Consider the following 23,583-nt stretch of genomic DNA (forward strand, 5'->3'; position numbering starts at 1 on the left):
CCTGGTGGGAGGAGATTGGGTCATGGAGGTGGATTTCCCCTGTGGTGCTGCTTTCCTGGTAATGAGTGAGCGCTCGTGAGATCTGGTTGTTTAAAAGTGTGTAGCACCCACCCCCTTTTCCTTCTGCTCTGGCCATGTGAAGACACGTCTGCTTCCCCTTCGCTGTCTGCCATGACTGTAAGTTTCCTGAAGTTGTCATGCTTCCTGTACAGTCTGTGGAACTGTAAGCCAATTAAACCTCTTTTCTTTATAAATTACTCAATCTCAGGCATTTATTTATAGCAATGCAAGAACTAACTAATACAAATTGTAAAAAGTATAGCATAGTAAATGCACAAAGCAGTAACATAGTCATTTATTGTCATTATTAAATATTATGTACCGGACATAATTGCTGTACTTTTACTTGACTGGCAGTGCAATAGATGTGTTTACACCAGTATCACCACAAACACGTGAGTGATGTATTGCAATACATATGTCATCACTAGGCTATGACATCACTAGGCGATAGAAATTTTTCAGCTCCATTATAATCTTACGGGACCACTATCATATATGTAGTCTACCATTGACTGAAATGTCATTATGTCGCATACATAATGTAGAGTTTTCAAGGGTACCTTAAAGAACATCTATAAATACATACACACACAAACACACTTACACACCCAGTAGTCAAAATGATTTTAAAAATCACATCTTAGCTCAAAAAGATAATTAACTTTTATTATTCATTAAAAATGAACTTTCTAAAATATTATTAAATTTCATTTTAAGCTCTGTCTTGAAATGCTGATACCACTGAAGTAACATTTTTCTTCTTTCAATTTTTTCTTGTAAAATTATAGTTTTCTCTTTTTCTAAAACAGCAGGGAGTTCCTTCCAGTTCTTGATAAAGATAAAGGGAGCACCCATGGACTTGAGTAACTGCAGAGGAGCACTGTGGTGCACAGATGTATTCCCACAGTTGCCAGCTGTCATCACGTCTTCCACCACAGGAATGGAGCCATAGGAGCAAGCCTCATAGATTCGATAGCATTCTGTGTTTACTCCGACCGGGCACAATGTGAGATCACTCTGAAGCAAGGCGTCTTGGTAATTCTTAAGACTTTCATTTGTTTCCTGAGGCTGCCAGCTAGAAAATCAGAAAAACAACTGTAGTTTTCACTTAGTACTAAGTATATATTTTGTGAACAAAAATACCTTATCTTTTAATAAAATCAGTTTCAGGAAATGGTGAAACTTTATAGAGATGATCGGCATAAGAGATATCCAAAATCCTGGCCCAAATAGATTTCTCAAAAATGCTGAAGAATTGGAACATTTTACAGTTGTACATTCATAAAATCTAGGAGTCACCGTAACATTTCTGAATGGATAACAATAATTCAACCCATACTTTGGGAGTGCCAGGTCCTCTCTTCCCTACCTTGCCCTCATGGAGCATATATTCTAATTCTAGTGGTGGAGATGGATAGTGACCAAGTGAAGTCAGTAAATTATTTAGATGGGGTAGAATACTGTGAGAAAAGAGCAAAGGAGTAAGTAGAGCGGGAGTTTCTGAGGGGGTAGGGTTGCAGTCTTAAATAAGTGATGAGGGACTGTCTTACTGCGGCAGCATCTGAGCACAGAGTTGGGAATGAAGGAGCAAGCCACGTAGATCTGGGGGGATAAAAGAGCAAGCAAGAGTGAAGGCCATGAGACAGCATGTGCCTGGCATGCTCAAGGAGCTGCGGGGAGGCCAGGGTGGCTGAGGTAGGGTAACTGAGGGAACAGGCGCAGAAGATAAAGTCTGAATGGTCACACGGGGCTCTATCATGCAGGCTTTTGATCATGGGGTGACATGACGTGATGCAGGTTTCATTAGAATCAATCTGGCTATTGTGCTGAGAATGGACTGTACGGGGCAAGGGTAGAAGCTGAAAGATCAGTAAAGAAAGATAGACGCGGCTGGGTGCGGTGGCTCACGCCTGTAATCCCAGCACTTTGTGAGGCCAAGGCGGGTGGATCACCTGAGGTCAGGAGTTCGAGACCAACCTGGCCAACGAGGTAAAACCCCGTCTCTGCTAAATACAATAATTAGCTGGGCATGATGGCGTGCACCTGTAATCCCAGCTACACGGGAGGCTAGGGTAGGAGAATCGCTTGAACCTGGGAGGCGGAGGATGCAGTGAGCCGAGATCGTGTCACTGCACTACAGCCTGGGCAATAAGAGTGAAACTCAGTCTGAAAAGAAAAAAAAAAAAAAGATAGATGCTTTCTCCTGACTATTCTCAGTGAAATAAGCAATAGGATCATAAACTAAGAAAGATGGAGGTGTTAGAGTGTAGGAGAGAAGAAGGTATAAAACAGCCTTCTAGGAGAGTGGGAGAATATATGGACAAGGGAAATATAAGACTGCTGGGCACCTGAGGTTCAAAGTCGTGTGTTTAAATAAAGGTCAATTAGCACCTTTCTCCAATTATGTTTAGCTGCATGGGTGCAGGCATAGAGTAGGCAGAGAGCTGGATTTAACCACAGTTATGGTTTGCCAGATTAGCGAATTAGGGAGCTGATGGCATAGGCAATTATGATTGACAATGAAATTTAAGTTAGGTGAAGAATGAAATGAAGAAAGGGGAGTGAAGGACAACAAAAGTGTAGTAGGAACAATAGATTCTAAGTGCCAGCTGAATTGTGAGAGTCAGATTATTACATGGAATGAGCTGGAATGACAGATGATGGTGGTTGTAGAAAGAGATGCTGTGACTTCAGATCATGTTGAGAAGGTGCAGTATCTGTAATGACAAAGTCTAGGAAATAACCATGAGAGAGAATGGCTGAGGTCAGGTGGAAGCCCAGATTATTGGAGGAGGGGAGGTGAAGGAACTGCAAAGACCAAAATGTTAGAAAGACCATCTATGTAGATTTGCCAGTCTACACTAAGAATTGAGAACAGAGTAGTGTCAGACAGAGCCAGAGAGTACCAGGAGCTAAACTCTTCAAAGAAGTAGGGGGATAAACCTAAGGGTAAGTGCATGATGTCAGAGAGTAAGGGTGATGGATGGTTTTGTCTGCTGACATGAGTTTCAAAATTGGGATTATTAGGGAGGGAAAGGGGAGAATAGTCCAGAAGCAACAATGAGAAACAAGGAAAACATCTACTCAAACCTCTGGCTCAATGGTATGAGAGGAATTACAAGAATTTTTCCCGTAATAACCTTTGTTATTTTACACTGTCCTCATTCATTCCACTCCAGACATACTGGCCCTGTTGTTCCTGTAACATAGCACACTCCTGCCTCAGGGCCTTTGCTCTTCCCTCCGTCTGGAATAGTCTTCTCCCAAATATACACAAGACTCACCCATGCACATTCTTAAGGCCTGTGCATAAATGTAACCTTCTAATGAATGTCTTCCTTGGATATTCCAAAATAGCAAATGCTCCACCACCAACACCCAAGCTCTTTCTATGCCATTCTTCTGCTTACTTTTTTACAGGGCATTTATCATCTTCTGACACACAATATATTTTACTTACTTCTCTCCTCCAACAAGCATTTAAGTGCCAGGAGGGCATGGACTTTGTTTTGTTCACTGCTGCATTTACTGTGGGTAAACAGTTTCTGGCATAGAGCAATTGCTTGGTAAACACTGACTGAACGAATATGATATGGTTACATTGCAATAAAGACTACCTGCTATAATTTAAAAAGTAAAATTCCAGACCTAACCGGACATTTTTAAGGCATTACTTCCCTGATGACTCTGCATTATGCTTTGTTTATTTGAAAACTTGATTTGTCTATTTAAAAACAAAATAAATGATTGCAAATTTACTTCCTTCACACCATGAACACCTGTTTCCTGGTTACTACATAAAAGAAGAAATTTAACCCTATTGAGTCTCCCTATCCAACCATTCATCCACTCACCATTTATCCTAGGCCTACTTTGTGCAAGGTCCTATGTTAGATCTGGGGATTCACAGAAGAAGAATACAAGGTCCATGTCCTGAAGATGGTGTCAGGTTCCTGAATTCCTGAATTTGTGAGGGGTACTGCACACCGGTCTTGGAACACTGAATTGGTCCACTGCACATCATCTTAGTGATATACCTAAGTATCTCATTAGCATTTATAATCTCCTTTGTGACTAACAAATATTATTGAGGAAACCCTAACAACTGAAATTTGCAAATGACAGTTACCAGTGTTCCTCTTCAAGATGGACTACAGTCATAGGCGGTTCTCCCTATTCTAAATGTGTACAACCCAGTCTCTTCACAGTTTTAATTACTAATGTATCTTCTGGGGAAAGATTGGTACAAATAGAGTTAACAATGCCTCTTTGGAAACCTGTGTTTCTACATAAAGCAACTCTCAGACTGGAGAACAAAATGAATGAATTAAATAAGCATAGAACTTACTGTTCTCTTGCTGAAACCCAACAAAGCTTATCGTTCCCATCTTTTTTCAAAATGTTCATTAGTGCCTGTCTGGATGAATTTTCATAAATCGTTCCTAAGAAATTACATAAATATGGCCTCTCATCATGCAGCATTGACCAACTTGCCTCCACCACAGGAAAATTCCTATATCTATAAAAATAAATACACATGAATTAATATATGATATAGAATTGGCAAAAATTCCCCATAACCCAACCTCTTAGGTAGCAAGAAGTATACAGAAGAGGTTTAAAATGTGATTTCTAAATCTCAAATTGTAATTTTCCATGCATACTTTGGAAAATTCCCTGAATCTACTGACTTAAAAAAACTGAATTTCACACTGACACCTCTTACAAAAGTGTTACAGAGATGTTGTGCCTAAAGTTATTTGTTTTTGACATTCTTTAACTTGCATTACTCATCTGAAGCTGTTAGGCATGTTACATTCAAAACCTTCAAAGTATAAAGACTCTTCTGTATTCATAATGATCATGATTTAGGCAACATTTTAGCCAGGTGATGAAAAGATTACAGAATACTCCAGGGGAGGGAGATGGATGGGGAAAAGGAAGATGGTGATCAAAGGGTATGAAGTTTCAGTTGGACAGGAGGAATAAGCTTTATTGATCTATCACACAGAATAGGGTGACTATAATAAATAATAATGCACTGTATATTTCAAAATTGCTAAAACAGCAGATTTTATGTTTTTACCACAAAAATTGTTAAGTATATAAGATTACGGATTTGTTAGTCTGATTTAAGCATTCTACATTGTAAATATATTTCAAAACATCATTTGTACCCCATTATCATATACAATTACTATTTGTCAATTAAAAAAAAAGGAAAGATTATATATTTTGCTATTGCAAAGGGCTCTGAAAAATTAATCCCAAGGGCTTTTCAAGTAGATTAAAACAAACTGACAGATAAAACCATGGTATGCCATACACGAAAAGTTACCTATTTTTATGAGCATTTGGAAATACCAGGGATTAAACTGTGTACCTGAAATATAACCTTCACACGAGAACAAAATTTTACCTAACAGTTAGTATATAACAGGGTTTCTTAGCCTCAGCATTACTGACATTTTGGGTTAATTTTTTCTTGTGGAGGCTGTCCTATACATTGTGGGGTATTCAGCTGCATCCCTGGGCTCTATCTGCTAGATACCAGCTGTGACAATCTCTTTCCTCCAGTTGTGACAATCAAAAATGTCTCCAGGCCAGGCACAGTGGCTCATGCCTGTAATCCCAGCACTTTGGGAGTCCGAGGCAAGCAGATCACTTGAGGTCAGGAATTCGAGACCAGCCTGGCCAACATGGTGAAACCCCCTCTCTCAAAAAATACAAAATTAGCCAGGAGTGGTGGTGCCCACCTGTAATCCCAGCTACTTGGGAGGCTGAGGCAGGAGAATGGCTAGAACCTGGGAGGCAGAGGTTGCAGAGAGCCGAGATCGTGCCACTGAACTCCAGCTGGGGTGACAGAGCAAGACTTCGTCTCAAAAACAAAAAAAAAAAAAAAAAAAAAGTCTCCAGATACTGCCAAATGCCTCCCGGTGGGCAAAATTGCCCCTGGTTGAGAACCACGGACCTATATAAGAAATATACTGGCCTAGTGCAACAACACCATGATTACCAAGAGGTTCCATCTTATACTATATGAAAACATTTTACGAATGGAGGCTCTGCTCAAAAAATAGATTTTTAAGAGGGTCTTAACCTGGCTTTACTTAACAAAAACCTTTTTGTCTGGCCTTACCCCAAACCTACTGAGTTAGGGTGTTATAGGAGTAGGCTTGGGAATACATCTCATTACTGGCACAGATGTACCAGTGACATCTGTGTCGCTAACTAGGCAGCAGTCTAAGGCCACATCCAGCAACCAGTGACAGAATAATGAATAATGAATGTATGATTCAAAAATCATGTCAGTGAGATTTTTCATAATTTATCCACTCAACAAATACAGAATGCCTACTCTATGCAGGTGCTGTTTTAGGCTCTGTGGATAGAGCAGTGAACAAAAGAGACAAAAATCCCTACTCTCAGGAGGTTTATATACTAGTGGCAACTTATCTTAAAGTCAACTTGCTCTTAATTAAAAATATCCTATTAACAGAAAGATAAAAATATATGTTTTCCATTTTATAGCTGGAGAAAGACTGTATCTTTTTTTTTTTTTTGAGACACAGTCTCATCTCACTCTGTTGCCCAGGCTAGAGTGCAGTGGTACAATCTCAGCTCAATCTCCTGGGCTTAAGTGATCCTCCCGCCTCAACCTCATGAGTAGCTAGGACTACAGGCGCCATACAGGAGTCCATGTCACCATGCCCAGATAATTTTTGATTTTCTTTTTTGTAGAGATAGGGTTTTGCCATGTTGCCCAGGATGCTCTTGATCTCCTGGACTCAAGCAATCTGCCTACGTTGGCCTCCCAAAGTGCTGGGATTACAGGCAGTGAGCCACTGCGCCCGGCCTAAAAGACTGTATCTTGAGAAACCTTAGCTATCATTTAATTAATCCCTCCTTTTATAGAAGGGATTTGTATAAATTCGGCCAGTCTCAAACACAATGGTACAGTATATTCCTGATACAATAATATTGCCTTTTTTTTACTATAATTTATATAGATACTACCATTGTTTTTAAAAAAATCTATCTGCCATTTCTCTGCTAAATAGCTTTTTATGGCACTCCTAATAAGCTTGAAAAATCCATTCTATGCCTTGGGGTTTTAAAAGAAAAAAAGTAACTCATCTCCTCGTTAAAGAATAAAATACTCTTAAAAACATCATAATTGTTAGTGAAGGATGCGACCACACCCTATTTTTATCTCTGAGAAAGACTGTACCTGGCCTCAATAATCCCAGAAGAACTAAATTTATTACAATTTTGAATAAGTCTTCCTGGTTCAGAAATTCAGGTGTTAGGGCCTAAAAATGTTTAATCATATTTTGTACTTACGTTGCTACTCCTAAAGGCCACTGAAAAACATCCACATCATTAACCCAGGGGCTGTCATATATTATGAAAAGCAGCTCCACGAAGCCTCCATTTCTTTTGAGGAATGGGTTTATCCACTCATTATCACAATGTTCATTTCCGAGCAAAACAACTGCAAGATGCTGGAGTTTTTGAATTTGCACTAAATTTTGTGCATAAAGTAACCACTGGGTGGCATAAAAGATCTTTGCTTTTTCTCTTCCATTTAAAATAAGTACCACATTATTCACATCAACGGAGAAGTACCCTGGTATTACAGCTGGACCAGTGATGAAGCTGTTAAAAACAACACAACAAAAACAAGAGACAAACAAAGCCTGAACAAAGGTACTCGGTATCAGAAATTCATCATTTTATACAAAATCTACAATGAGACTTAATCCATATTCTATCTAGAAGTAAAATTTCTATAATACAATTTCTTTTGAACAAGTTTGAATGATGGGGCATAGCTGTAGATTAATGGTAAGCTTTGGTTGTAGGCAGATCAATTTGCGTATGATAATACAAAATGCGATAGTTTTTTTTTTTTTTTTTTTTTGAGGCAGGGTCTCAACTCTTGTGGCCCAGGCTGGAGTGCAGTGGTGCAATCTTGGCTCACTGCAGCCTCAACTTCCCTGGCTCAGGTGATCCTCCCACCTCAGCCTCCCGAGTAGCTGGGACTACAGGTGTGCACCACTACACGCAGGCAATTTTTTGTATTTTTTTGTAGAGATTGGGTTTCACCATGTTGCCAATGCTGGTCTTGAACTCCTTGGCTGAAGCAATCCACCTACCTCAGTCTCCCAAAGTACTGGGATTACAGGCGTGAACCACCATGCCTGACCTTTTTTTCTGTTGTTGTTTTAACCATACTGAAAATAAATGCTGGCTAGAATTTAAACTCTTAAGCAAAGAAATATAATTGAATAGCATGGAACTCTGTAAAACCAGAAAGGTATTTAAAGTCAGTAGTTCTCAACCCTTTTATGGTGTGAGCTGCTATTACACTCTTCATCTGACTCAATGGATTAGAAAGTGCTGACAAATTAAGAAATGAAGAATAGCATTACAAACATTCCATGAATGTTATATCTCGAAAATATAATGTTAAAAAAGCAAGGATTAGGACACTCACAAAATATACATAAACTTGAAAATACGGTCATAAAAATTATTTACGCATATATATTTAGGATCAGTATAAATATAAAAATTTGAATGGGACGATCCACATCAAATTCATGATAGCAATTGTATCTGAGGAGGAAGGAAGAGGAAAGGGACTAGAAAACAGTAGAAAGGGAGCTTTACCCTTATTGAAAGTATTTAATTATTTTAACAGGAAAATTAAATATCTGAAGCAAATATGACAGAGAGCTGAAATTTGTTAGTTTTGAATGGTGAGTAAATGGGAATTTGTTGGTATTACCATTTTTTTTTTTTGAGACAGAGTGTCACTGTGTTGCCTAGGCTGGAGTGCTGTGGCATGATCTCAGCTCACAGCAGCTTCTGCCTCCTGGGTTCAAGCAATTCTTATGCCTCAGCTCCTGAGTAGCTGGGACTGCAGGTGCGTGCCACCCTGCCCAACTAATTTTTGTATTTTTAGTAAAGACAAGGTTTTGCCATGTTGGCCAGGCTGGTCTTGAACTCCTGACCTCAAGTGATTCACCTGCCTTGGCCTTCCAAAGTGCTGGGATTACAGGTATGAGCCACTGTGCTCAGCCTACTCTCTTTTTAACTGTATTTTTAAAAAGTTTTCATTAAAGGAACAGACATGTATCATAACTCATTTTTTTCGTATTAAGTGCTGCCTAGAACAACCAGTACCATTGAAATCTTTTCACTAGTATGTATTAAATAGAACAAGTACCATTTAATTCATCTTAAAATTAGTCACTCTTATCCTGGATTCTTTACAACTTGCTTAAACCATTTCTTTATATCCTGATAGAATCTTAATTTTCAGCACAAATATACCCAAAACCTACTTTCATTGCTTCTTACTGCTGGGGATAAAAACATTTGTTCAACGCCTTTTATATACATGATACATAAGCACTTTGCATGGGTCATCATTAACCCCCACAACAACTCGGAGGAGTTCATTATTCTCTCATTGGCATTTGTGAAACTGCACTTTAGCTGTCAGCTTGTAATGGCAATGCTGAGTTCTCAACCAAGCTCTGTGTCACTTCAGAGCTTAAGTTTTTCCATAACACCATGGTTAACAAATACTAAACAGATATAAACATAACACCATGGTTAACAAATACTAAACAAAACCTAAAAATATATTTTACTATGTGTGCATGTACCATATGATTTATATGACATTATTCTAAAATTATATAACATACAGGGACCAGGACTATGTTTTGAGGACTATGTTTGCCTTAGACAGTATCTAGCACTGGCAGTGACTAATGATTCAGTGATAACTTAGTAATTTAAGACAATATGCAGAATCTGAGGGGCTAGAAAAACTAGCAATGATGATGATAATTATGGTATGTTTAAAATATTTACTATTGGTAGTATATGAATACTTCACATTTCTCTTTAGAAATATAAGCAGGTATAATTCTTAGAGCGTGAGAAAGTCTTCCAGTCCTCCTTCCCCATGTTAGGCAAATTTTATGAAGGAAAAAAAGGAAATCCTGAGAGAGCTTCTATGACTTGCATAAAGCTAGCTGACACTAGATAGGAAATGGTACAGATCAGACTCAAATTTGGTTATTTGACATTAAGCCCATATGTATCATGTGCCCAAACAATTTTAGAGTGCCATACAGCTGGGTGTGGTGGCTCATGCCTGTAATCCCAGCACTTTAGTTGACTGAGGTAGGCAGATCGCTTGAGTCCAGGAGTTTGAGACCAGCCTACACAATATGGTGAAAACCCATCTCTACAAAAAATACAAAAATTAGCTGGGCATGGTGGTGCATGCCTGTAGTCCCAGCTACTCAGGAGGCTGAGGCAGGAGGATCACTTGAGCCCAGGAAGTCAAGGCTGCAGTGAGCTGAAATCACACCACTGCACTTCAGCCTAGGTAACAATGAAACGTTGTCTCAAAAAAAAAAAAAAAAAGAAAAGGAAAAAGAAAGTAGGTTTTAGTCAATGTATTAAAATAAAATACATGAAGCTATTCTCAAATGTAACTTTCATGTGAAAGGAATATCTTTCTAATTTTAGTGATCCACACAAATTAACAAAATGAAGTATGATTCATTCAAGGGCACATTTATACTGTCTTGGTCTTGGATGTCCACAGCTCCCTGTGTTTTGGTAATGGTGAAAGCCATGGGGTCAATACTGGGAAGCCAAGGTGTAGGTCAGAGGTTCTCAGCACCTTTAGTGTTTCTGTAAATTTTTCAGTGTCTCCCAAGCTAAAAGAAATACTTAACAGTTCAATTTTTAAAGTCATTAGGTCTAAACAACCTAGTAAGTGTCTATGTCCTAACAGCTTAAAAGTGACTTAAAAAAATACAGACACTGAAAGAAAAAAATCATATTCCTATTTCATTCTTAACTAATCACAAATATTTAATAGCATGTGTGCACCTGCTGAGCATTACAGAACTTCTCAAACCTTGGAATCAGTGGACACTGTCAGTGTCATTTCCTGTTTCACACTGATTTTTGTGCAGTGCATGCATTTTATCACGGCAACCATGGAAAACCCAGCTTCACGAAGTCCTGACATTGTTCAAATAAATACAGGGTGATCTAATGTTGAAACTGTACTACTTTGAACTTGCAGTTTGCATGGGGCCTGAAAGATATCAAGTGTTTCCCATAAATATTTAAAATATTTTGTGATGTCCCACAGTGCCTCCGTTAAGGAACCACAGATCTAAAAGATGAAACTTTAAGGGCCAAAAAAATTTCATTAGATTCAGATACTTGGGTTGTATGTATGTATGTACGTATGTGTGTTGGGAAGTTTGTTAGTCAAACTGCAACGGGTTGAGAAGTAAGGAAGTGATTACAGTGAGTATAGACAAGGATTCTGAAAGTTTTGAAGAGAAGGTGATAAAGCAATAATGAATGAAGTGGAGAATAAAGGAGAGCAAGAAAGTAATGCATGGAACAAGGTCCTGGAAGCAGGTGGGATGCACAGGTGGTGGGCTTTAACCTTGAGCCAGGAAAGATCACTCAATGTTTGAGAGCTTGGAAGGAGATAAGGATGGGTGAGGGACCAGATAGAGAGTAGGTACATGTTAGAGCAGCTAGTTAAGAGAGATAATTATGATGTCCTCAATTTTCCTGATGAAAGAGGAGACAGGGTTGTCTGCTGAGAAAGAGGAGATAGGTAGATGTTGGGTGGTGGGCTAGAGAAGAGTGGACAAATTTGCTCCTATTTCTGTATTTTCTATTTTTGTGTCACATTAGCTACCTACTCATGCAAACTAGAAACTAGGGACTTGTCAGATTTGTTTCTCTCTCTCATCTTTCCATCTAAGTAATCCCTAAATTCCGACCATTTTGCTCCTAAATATTTCTCGAATTTGTCCCTGGCTCTGACCCACTACCACTTCCCTATTTCATCCATTCGTTTTATCTCTGTTGGATACTTCCAATCTCCTACTTGGTCTGCCTGTCTCCTTCAAATCACTTTCCCCCATGGCTGCTAGGGAAATCTACACACACAAACACATGACAATACCACTATCCTGCTTAATCATCCTCAGTTGCTTTTCACTACCCTAGAATAAAGTCCAAGAGCCTTAATGTGGTACATACAAGGCCCACCATGATCTGGCCCTTGCTCAATCCTCCCAATCTCAGCTACCCTACCTTTTCTTCATGCTCTAGGAATATTGATTGTTTTGCAATTCCATGCATAAACCCAAGTTTATCACTTATGAACCTCTGATGTCACCTCTGCTGGGAATATAATCTTTTTTCTGCCTTGCTAACTTCTACTCATTTTAAAGACTGCTCAGCTATCACCTCCTTTAGGAAACATTTGTTGATAGGCCCCACACCCCTAATGCAACTCAGATTGAGTTAATTGCCTTTCTTCTGTATTTCCGTAACAATAAACATGGTAGAGTATGCATATTCTTATCATTATGCTTTCTATATGGTATGAAAATAATTTATGAGGCTGGGCATGGTGGCTCACGCCTGTAATCCCAGCACTTTGGGAGGCTGAGGCAGATGGATCACTTGAGGTCAGGAGTTTGAGACCAGCCTGGCCAACATGGTGAAACCCCGTTTCTACTAAAAATACAAAAATTAGCTGGGCATGGTGGCAGATGCCTGTAATCCCAGCTACTTGGGAGGCTGAGGCAGGAGAATTGCTTGAACCCGGGAGGTGGAGGTTGCAGTGAGCCGAGATTGCGCCACTGCACTCCAGCCTGGGTGACAGGGCAAGACTCTGTCTCAAAAAAAATAAAAGAATTTGAACTAAGATAGTCTGGCTCCAGAGTCTGTGCTCTCAATAACTGAGTCACATGCTACACTGCCCAGAGGTGACAGGGCTTCATCAGGCTCATCCAGAAATTCAGTTTGCCGTGTATGTATTCATGCATTCATATTCTGAGCACAGCCTATGGATGATGTTACTGATTCAGTGGTGAACAAGGAGTCATATTTCTGTCTTTCTTTCTGAAACAGAGTTAAAAGCACTACATATAATTAAATCCCATATTATGGTTCCATATGTAATCAACCCTCAAATAATTGGTTATCACTTGTAGCCTGCCTGTATGGAAAGAATGTGTCAGTCAAACCAATACAAACACATAGCCTGACTGACAGCTCTCTTTCCATTCTATATCATTTATTTGGTATGCTGGAATTCATTCTTTGGGCCTATGTGTTGATAAAAATCAGCATTCCTGAGCCTGATGAGCCCTGCAACACTGATGATATCCTTTCTACTTCTGTCTTAGAATTGTCTCGACGCTACAATTAAATGATATAAGCTCATTTGTTTATTTAAACAAAATATATTTACACTTGTTTTCAACAAGTATCTTAACAGTACTTAGAAATTCTTCCAATATCTTCAAGGTGAGCCATTACTTCTGATTCACTTTTGGTCAAATAAGGATGGCGAATGTGTGGAAACACTTAAGTTAGTACCATGTAGTTGATTCAACTCAAGACTTACAATTGCATAAAAGTTTATTAATTTTGGATAAATTACATACGCTACTTTTCATGAACCTAACACTTTAATACGCTGTTTAAAAAAATCTCATACAATGGTGACCTTTCTTGAATATAGTTCTCTTAAATCCTAAGAGGAAACGGTATTACTCTTTGGCCGTAATACCAGCACACCTTATTTTATTGTGCTTCACTTTATGGTACTTTGCAAATAAAGAGTTTTTTACAAATTGAAAGTTTGTGGTGATCCCCAGTCAAGCAATTCTATTGGTACCATTTTCCAACAGCATGTGCTCACCATGAGATGGTGATATGGTTTGGCTGTGTCCCCACCCAAATCTCATCTTGAATTGTAGCTCCCACAATTCCCACATGTTGTGGGAGGTGCCCAGTGGGAAGCAATTGAATCATGGGGGCAGGTCTTTCTTGTACTGTTCTCATGATAGTGAGTAAGTTTCACAAGATCTGATGGCAAACTTAATAGATAAATGCTGTGTGTGTGGTCTAACTGCTCCACGAACCAGTATTCCCCCATTTCTCCCCATCTCCTTGGGCCTCCCTATTCCCTGAGACACAACACTATTAGGCCAATTAATAACCCTATAATGCCCTCTAAGTGTTCCCTATAATTAATAACCCTATAATGAATGCCCTCTAGGTGAAAGGAAGAGTCACAAGTCTCTCACTTTCAGGAGTGTCCAAGGGAGAGAATATAGGCATGGATTCTTAGTTTCTGTTTCTGGTTGGGCCAGTAAAGTCCCTTCCTTATCCCTCTTTTCTGCTTATTACTAAAGACAGAAACTAAAAGCCATGGCTTCAGGCTGCTAAAAGCCTAAGACAAAATAAAACAGGACAACAACAACAACAATAAAATAAGGTGGGTTGGAGAAGCTTGCAACCAAAAGCTAGAAATAATTAAGCTTAGTGAGGAAGGCATGTCAAAAGCTGAGGCAAGCTAAAAGCTAGGCCTCTTATGCCAAACATCAAGGTGGGAATGCAAAGGAAAAGCTCTTGAAGGAAAGGAAAAGTGCTACTCCAGTGAACAACATGAATGATGTGAAGGTGAAACAAACTTATTGCGCATGTGGAGAAAGGTTTAATAGTCTGGATAGAGGATCAAACCAGCCACAACATTCCCTTAAGCCAAAGCCTAATCCAGAGCAAGGCCTCCACTCTTTTCAATTCTGTGAAGGTTGATAAAGGTGAGGAAGCTGCAGGAGAAAAGTCTGATGTTACCAGAGGTTGCTTCATGAGGTTTAAGGAAAGAAGCCATCTCCGTAACATAAAAATGCAAGGTGAAGCAGCAAGTGCTAATGTAGAAGCTGCAGCAAGTTATCCAGAAGATCTAGCTAAGATCATTGATGAAGGTGGCTACACTAGACAACAGATTTTCAATGCAGATGAAACAGCTTTATATGAGCAGAAGATGACATCTAGGACTTTCATAGCTAGAGAGAAGTCAATGCCTGGCTTCAAAGCTTCAAAGGACAGGCTGATTCTCTTATTAGGGGCTAAATGTAGCTGGGTGACTTTAAGTTGAAGCCAATGCTCATTTATCATTCTGAAAATCCTAGGACCTTTAAGAACTATCCTAAATCTACCCTGCCTGTGCCCTATAAATGGAACAAAGCCTAGATGACAGCAACATCTATCTGTTCACAGCATGGTTTACTGAATATTTTAAGCTTACTATTGAGAAGTACTGCTCAGAAAAAAGGATTCCTTTCAAAATATTACTGCTCATTGACAATGCACCTGGTCACCCAAGAGATCTGATGGAGATGTACGGGAGATTCATGTCCTCATACCTGCTAACAAAATATCTATTCTGCAGCCCATGGATCAAGGAATAATTTTGACTTCAAGTCTTATTTAAGAAATACTTTTTGGCCAGACACGATGGCTCACGCCTGTAATCCTAGCACTTTGGGGGGCTGAAGCGGGTGGATCACTTGGGGACAGGAGTCCGAGACCAGCCTGGCCAACATGGTGAAACCCCATCTCTACTAAAAATAAAAAATTAGCTGGGTGTGGTGGCGTGTGCCCATAGTCCCAGCTACTTGGGATGCTGAAGCACGACAATCACTTGAACCCAGGAGGTGCAAGTTGCAGGAAGCCGAGATTACGCTAGTGCCCTCCAGCCTGGGTGACAGAGCGAGACTCTGTCTCAAAAAAAAAACAACAACAACAACAACAACAACAACAACAACAATAACAACAAAAGAAATACTTTTCATAAGGCTATAGCTGCCACAGACAGTGGTTCCTCTGATGGGTCTGGGCAAAGTCAATGAAAACCTTCTGGAGATGATTCATTATTCTAGATACCATGAACATTCATGATTCATGGGATGAGGTCAAAACATCAACATTAAAAGGAATTTGGAAGAAGCTGATTTAAACCCTCATGGATGACTTTGAGGGGTTCGAGATTTAAGTGGAGGAAGTCACTGCAGATGTGGTAGAAATGGCAAGAAAAGTAGAATTAGAAGTGGAACCTGAAGATGTGACTGAATTGCTTCAATCTCATGATAAAACTTCCAACAGATGAGGAGTTGCTTTTTATGAATGAGCAAAGACAGTGGTTTCCTAAGATGGAATCTACTTCTGGTGAAGACACAATGTTGTTAACATTGGTGAAGTGACAATAAAGGATTCAGAATATTCCAAAAATGTAGTTGATAAAGCAGCAGTAGGGTTTGAGAGGATTGGCTCCAGGTTTTTTTTTCTTTGAGACTCATTCTGTCACCCGGGGTTGGAGGGCAGTGGCATGACCTTACCTCACTGCATCCTCTGACTCCCAGGTTCAAGGATTCTTTTGCCTCAGCCTCCCAAGCAGCTGGGATTACAGGTGTGTGCTGCCACTCGCAGCCAATTTTTGTATTTTTAGTAGAGACAGGGTTTCACGATAATAGCCAGGCTGGTCTCGAACTTCTGACCTCAAGTGATCCACCCACCTCAGCCTCCCAAAGTATTGGGATTACAGGCATGAGCCACTGCATCTGGCCTAGGATTGACTCCAATTTTGAAAGAAGTTCTATGGGTAAAAATGCCACCAAATAGCATCATGTGCTACAGAGAAAACTTTTGTGAAGGAAGAGTCAACTGATGTGGCAACCTTCATTGTTGTCTTATTTTAAGAAATTGCCACGGCCACCCCAGCCTTCAGCGACCACCACCCTGATGAGTCATCAATACCCTGATTAGGCATCAACATCGAGGCAGGACCCTCACCAGCAACAAGATGACTTGCTGATGGCTCAGGTAACTGCCAGCACTTTTTAGCAATAAAGTATTTTTCACTTAAGGTACGTATTTTTTTTTTTAGGCATAATACTATTACACACTTAATAGACTACAGTACAGTGTAAACATAACTATCATATGTACTGGATAATCAAAAAATTCCTATGACTTGCTTTATTGCAATATTTGCTTGACTGCAGTGGTGTGGAACTGAACACGCAATATCTCTAAAGTATGCCCGTAAAATCTCCCACAAATATTTCAGAAGTAAGGGATACATTTGGCTTTCTTTTGGGAGTTAATGTTCTTTGCTCGAATCTTTCACTATTATTATAGTAACAATGTATAATTTTAACCTTAAAGATGCTAACTTTATGAATTTTTAGTAACTTTTCTGAAAATTTTATATATTATGGATAGATTAGACTAACATCCCTAACACACATTTACTTTTCAAATACCAAAATAATAGATTTATACACATAATACACATTTACTTTCAAACACCCAAATCCAACCATTGTAAGTTTAGGTCTATTTAAGCTCTTGAATGGGATTAGATCAACAGAAGCATGAAGGTGAAAGGAAAAATAATCATTACCAATGATAATTTTAAAAACCTGTTTACTTTTTAAGTATAACTTTGAAAAGATACATGCAATAAAACTGCTTTCCAAGTGTATATAAAGTAAATAAAGAATTAAAGCTGTAGTAAAAATTAGAACAAAACTGAGGTTAACTATAGCTTTTCCTTTCCTGATTTCTGTAGAAAAGAATGAAATTCCAATAGAAAGCAGAATCTTTAGTTCACATTTTCCCCCAATAATACAACTGTTATACAAATAAGCATTTAAAAATAATGTTTTTATTTTTAATTTCAATAAGAAAGCAAAATCTAAAATAGCATTTCATATAAAATTATAGTTTTCCTAAATAAAATAATCTTAATATACTTAAAAACACTCAGAAAATATGCAGTCATAGAAAAGAGTTATATAAAAAGGCCAAAAAAGTCTAAGCAATACATTGGTTTTATTAAATCTAAAATAAAAAATCCTGATAGAATTCATCAAATTTGTTCTAATAAACAAAAATCTAAAAAGTGACAGCAAGAGCTTTGATATCACCTAAATATTTAAAAAAGTGAACATGACTATTATATGAAAGAGAAAAATGAAAATACTTTTAGGTTTACATGTTATTCCTCCAGGATACAGAATGTTTTAAATGGCTGTCACCATTCAAATGCTCTAAGATGTGGAGTATGAACTTTTCTATATAATTAGGTAAAAATAAAACAGACATATGATTCCAAAAAGGAGTATTCTGTAATATACAATTTCATAAGGTCCAAGTAAGCTTAATTATGAATACATATTCATGAGATTTACTTCTCTATTCTTTACAAGTTGAAATAGAAATATTTTTATAAATATATTTTCCTATTATTTTTCTTTTAGTATTTACATAAAATATTGTAGAGCAAAACATCAAAGGTTAATGTTGCACAACTAATACACTAATACCTGTATTGTGTTCTTCCTATGGCTGACTTTCCTTCTCTCCACTGAGCAGTCACATCGCTGGGATCAAGTAAGCCTTCAAAAATATGCTCCCAGAGATACAAGCCTGGTAATTAACAAAAAAAACAAAATCAAAACAATTTACTGTCTCATCTACTCTAGTGCATGAGACAAGTTTACGTTCTGTTCTTTTACTCATTTGACTATAAAACCAGAATGCCTCCCCTCTGGGCCGCTGGCAGGCAGTGCTATCAAGCAACAGCTCCAAATCATCAACATGGCAGCTAATGAGAGACAGAGCTCAGAAGCTGTCAGTGTGTAAAACGTGGCAAAATGTGAGTTAATATTAAAGACCTCTGCTACTCTAGGTTTGAGAAACCCCTAATTTCTATGGATCTTTACCACCTGTCTTATTCTGAAATGAAATGTATTATATTACAAAGTAAACTATACTATGTGGTTAGAACTGTTTTTATAACAGATTGGGAGAGTTGCCATTTTGTGCCAAATGGAGCCAGAGGAGCTCATGTATTTACATATATTAATACACTCAATATGTCAAGGGGGTATTACCTCCTCTTCACTTGAACACATATCCCTGAATGCATGATCCCCTTCACAGACAAATGCCACTGCATCTTTTCTCCTTATGGCAGCCCCTGATGTTTTATCATGATTTCACCTGAATGAAAGCTCTGAGAGTAGAAGAGAGCAGTGTTACTCAATGAGGCGCTATGGAGACCATACACCACCTCTGGGCACCCTGTTTTGGTTACACTCAAAGAGGTTTTTGTTCCATTCTCATTGTACCCTGGTACTAAAGGAAACCCAAGCCACCATGTTTAAAACGTGGCCAACTAGATAAAGCTTTCCAAATGTGATGGGTTGAATAATGTCCTCCTGCCCCACCAGCAAAGATGTCCATATTCTTATCTTTAGAATCTATGAATATGTTACCTTACATGGTAAAAGACACTTTAAAAATATGATTAAGTTAAGGATGCTGAGGTGAAGAGATTATTATAGATTATCTAGGTGGGCCCTATGTAATCTCAAGAGTCCTCACACGAGGGAGGCAGGAGTGTCAGAGTGAGGCAAGGGATATACAAAGATAGAAGCAGAGGTCAGAGTGATGTGGGGCCATAAATGAAGGAATACGGGTAGCCCCTAGAAACTCTAAACGGTAAGGAAACAGGTTCTCCTCTAGAGCCTCCAAAAGTAACACAGCCCCCACACATTTTAGAGTTCTGCCTTCAGAAAGGTAGGATACTACATTTGTGGTAATTTGTTATGGCTGCAATAGGATGCTATGGATTATACAGTTAAGATTATGGCACCTGGAAATGAGGTGCTACTGTAACAAATACTTAAAAATGTGGAAGTGGCTCTGAAATTGGGTAATGGGGAAAGGCTGAGAGAACTGTGAGGACATGATTTTAAAAAGCCTAGATTAGACTGCCTTGAATAACCTGCAGATAGAAATATGGATGTTAATGACTCAGCTAGTGAAGACTCAACAAAGTGAGGCAGGGTAGAGAAAACCTGTATTGTCTTAGAGGATATCTAAATGATCACAAGCAGATTGTTGGTAAGAATATGCAATCTTTTTTTTGTTTTTGTTTTTCTTGAGACAGAGTCTCGCTCTGTCGCCCAGGCTGGAGTAAGGTGGCATGATCTCGGCTCACTGCAACCTCCACCTCCCGGGTTCAAGCAATTCTCCTGCCTCAGCCTCCTGAGTAGCTGGGATTACAGGCACATGCCACAATGTCTGGCTAATTTTTGTATTTTTGGTAGAGACGGGGTTTCACCATGATGGCCAGGCTGGTCTTGAACTCCTGGCCTCAAGTGATCCACCGGCCTCAGCCTCCCAAAGTGCTGGGATTACAGGCGTGAGACACCACGCCTAGAATATGCATATTAAAGAAATTGCTGGTGAGGGCTCAGAAGAAAATCAGGAATGTGTTATTAGAAACTGGAAGGATGAGGATCCTTGTTATACAACAGTAAAAAGCTTAGTTGGATTGTATCCTGCAGTTACATGGAAAGCAGAACTTGTGATCAACTTTAATAAATTAGCTGGAGGGTTCCAAGCAAAGTGAAAAGTGTGGACTGGTTTCTTCTTGGTGATTAGTGAAATATAAGAAGAAAGAGATAGAAGGAAAAACTGTTAAGCAAAAGGGAACCAGAATTTGATGATTTGGGAAATTCTTGAAACATCAAGATTGCAAAAGATGTGAAAAATTATATTTACTGTCTGAAAAGGGTGTTCCAGAAACAAGACCAAGGATGTGGCTGCACAACCTTTTGCTAGTGCCTCAGAAGGATCAGAAGATCTGAATATTCATTCACACAAAGGGCTCTTTGAAGAGATTATACATGTGACTTACAGGTCTCCTCGGCCATCTCAGCAGAAGCCAGAAATGGAGACGGGACTACTCAGAAAATATCTGCAGAGGAGCTTCCCACCTAATGGAGTGAATCCTGTGACATACATAGGAGGCCCACAAGGTTCTTCAGAATGTTATATGAGCAGAAACACTGGCAGCTTGGACTAAAAAAGACAGCAAGAGGTCACAACGAAAGAAGGCTGATGGGCTCTGAAAATTTTACCAGCTGTCAACAGGCTGATAAAATTACTAAGCTGCAAACTTGTGCTACTTTTTATGAAAAAGGAAAAGATGACTTCAAGAGTGTGGCTGAAATGCCAGAGGGCAAAGCTGTACAAGCCATAGATTATTCCTAGGCCTGCAATATCATCTAGCGGAGCTGGCCATTTAGATGAAATTTAGATTTCAAAATTGCTTGGACCAGTGACACTTTTTTACTTCAATTTTTCTCCCCTTTTGAATGGGAATGTCTATAATGGTATTTTATAACTGTGCCTAGAGAATAGGCTGATGAAAGTAGCATTTTTCCTGCCAGCAGAGGTGTTAAAAAAGGTAGCATTTGATGAAATTCACTTGGCCACTTTGCGCTTATCAGATTGAAAAGAGAGAAGTCGGGAAATGAAAACCTGAGATTTAAAAGAAGAAATCAATATTAGATTCTTTATTTAAAAAATAATGGCTAGAACTTGATGATTGAAGGCCTGGTTTCAGGTACTTGAAATTTGGAGGTAGGCAGTAATCTTCCAGGATGTATACTTGTATGTAAGTATGAACGAATTTATGAAATATCATGAGCAGAGCACTATGCTCTGTACATTTTCCTCTCATCTGGTACTTTCTATCCATAGAAAGCCTTATTGTACATAAACCCAACTCACGTTCAAAGGCCAAATAAAGCACTTTCTAAGTCACTAAATTCTTTGTGACTCTTTAAACCCTCAGGGCCCCATTCTGTAATTGAGCATAATATATACCTTAGAACATTACACTCTCATGATATTCACAGCAAAAATGCTTCTGTGGTCAATCAAGTTTAATCAACTACATACTGTAATATATTCCTTCGCTGATACAATGAACATTGTCATATTAAAGGCTCTTGAGAAAGGCCTGCAATGAAGGACCTTGTTTAACTTTGTACTCTTCAGTGTTTCCCAAATGTGTTTGGCCATCAAGGGCAGGGGCCACATCTTACACTTGTGTATCAAGTGTCCAAAAAATACACAGATTCATGAAAATTCAGTTGACATATGCACTGCAATCTAATGACACTATACAGCCTACTCAATGTATCAATAAATGAAGCTGTGCTCTGCTAAAGACCAATAGTGGAATATGTATGTGTGTACATTTACGAACAGATGTTGTCTAATTGGAAGGAGAAAGGAATTATTGACAAAAAGTGAAAAAATATATCATGATGCCTTAATTAACAAATTATGAAATAAATTATATTAAAATGAATTTCATATCAATAAAGTACATTTTACAATGCTTTTTACATGTCTTCCTTCTACATATTAACTTACCAATGGCAGCTTTGCCCCAGATTTGTACACTGAGGTCTGTTTTTCCTTTCGTGGATTTATTTAATATTTGAAGGCTAGTTTTAAATCTGTGTTGTTGCTCATTTTTTTCATCTCCTTCCCAAGGATTCCATTCTTCACTTTCCAAAGTGGACTGTTCTGTTTTTAAAAGAGTGTTTACCAGTAAGTTATTATTGCAGTTGTAGGCAAATTCAAATCATTTAAATTAAGTGTTAGTTCTAACTTTAATTTTTGAGAGATAGAGCAACTGAATTTAAACTGGTAATACACAATGAAAACAAAAAAGAAAATCAGCAATTTTTTTACTGAACTTTTTTTACTCTGAAAGGTCTTAGAAATAAAATGCTAACTTGAGACAGGAAAATTCTCTTACCCAACAAAAAACCTTTAAAAATAACAGGATAATATGTATCAAGTTACAGGCTTAACTTTTGCAATTATTTTTATCCATTGTATACAGGTAACCTATGCACAAAAAACTGACTTCAGAGTGTAGTGTTCACCAGTCTTAGATACTATCGTGCAAAATTCTGAATAAAGGGAAAGAGAAAGCCGAGTCTGATCTTAACACAAGTTAAAACACAGGACAGGGGACCAGAATTTGGAGGTAAAGCCTGCCTTACGGTCACTGCAGGATTAGAGAGGGCTTTGTTTCAACATGGAAACGGATGTCTTAAACCGTGCGGCGATTTTGAGGCCTTCCAGGAGCATTCCCGCAAATCTCTGGCATTTGAGACGACGTCTTGGATTTTAACGTGTTTGAAAGGCGGACGCGCCTGTCACCCCCTGGGATGGGGAGCGGGGATGGCGTGTGAGATCTGGGTAAGAATGAGGACCATTCTCCAATTCCGAGCCAAGGGCTGGCTCGAGAGGCTGCAGGGGTCAAAGCGCTTCTCAGGCCCCGCGGGTAATCCCGGACTTGAGAGCCGGGTGCGGGGACTCGGCCCCAGCCGCCCAGCAGCCCCCAGCCAAGAGCGCAGAGCCGGAAGGAAGCCGCAAACCCAGTCCTACCTCGGCCGCGTCTCTCCCGCGCGGCGGCCGCCCCCTTCCTGAGGCCCCGCGAGGACCCGGCCGGCGCCTGGCGGCGGCGCCCGAAGAAGACGTGGTAGGCAGCGTAGAGGGAGAATAGGCAGTACAGGGCGATAAGAAACGAGCAGAGCCGCTTCCGCGTCAGCCGCATCCCACTCGGGCTTCCAGTCAGGCATCCACCGCCATGGAGCGGGCGGAAAGAGAATGCGCGGCCCCGGCGGCGTCCGAAGCAGGCCCAGCCAGTTTCCAGGCAGTCCCCACCCAAGGCTCCTCCGCCCAGCGCCCGGTACAGCCCCGCCCCGG

At 39.4% G+C, this 23,583-nt stretch overlaps 1 protein-coding gene across 3 annotated transcripts; it reads right to left on the reverse strand.

Annotated features, from left to right (window-relative positions):
• Positions 1–250: 250 nt before the first annotated feature.
• RXYLT1 (ribitol xylosyltransferase 1) lies at positions 251–23,583 on the reverse strand. Of its 3 annotated transcripts, none has more exons than XM_003252728.4 (6): positions 23,263–23,583; positions 22,234–22,389; positions 18,321–18,423; positions 7,408–7,722; positions 4,412–4,582; positions 251–1,138 (listed from the first exon to the last, which is right to left on the reverse strand). In XM_003252728.4, exons 1-6 carry the CDS (start codon positions 23,429–23,431, stop codon positions 721–723), a joined length of 1,332 nt encoding a protein of 443 aa, XP_003252776.1. In that variant the 5' UTR covers positions 23,432–23,583; the 3' UTR covers positions 251–720. The 3 variants fall into 3 exon arrangements, with proteins under 3 accessions (XP_003252776.1, XP_030678165.1, XP_030678166.1); XM_030822305.1 differs by lacking the exon at positions 23,263–23,583 and adding an exon at positions 22,875–23,152; XM_030822306.1 differs by lacking the exon at positions 23,263–23,583 and adding an exon at positions 18,891–19,012 and having other exon boundaries at positions 252–1,138; positions 22,234–22,311.

Source organism: Nomascus leucogenys, chromosome 11, assembly GCF_006542625.1.
Source record: "Nomascus leucogenys isolate Asia chromosome 11, Asia_NLE_v1, whole genome shotgun sequence".
Taxonomy (NCBI): domain Eukaryota; kingdom Metazoa; phylum Chordata; class Mammalia; order Primates; family Hylobatidae; genus Nomascus; species Nomascus leucogenys.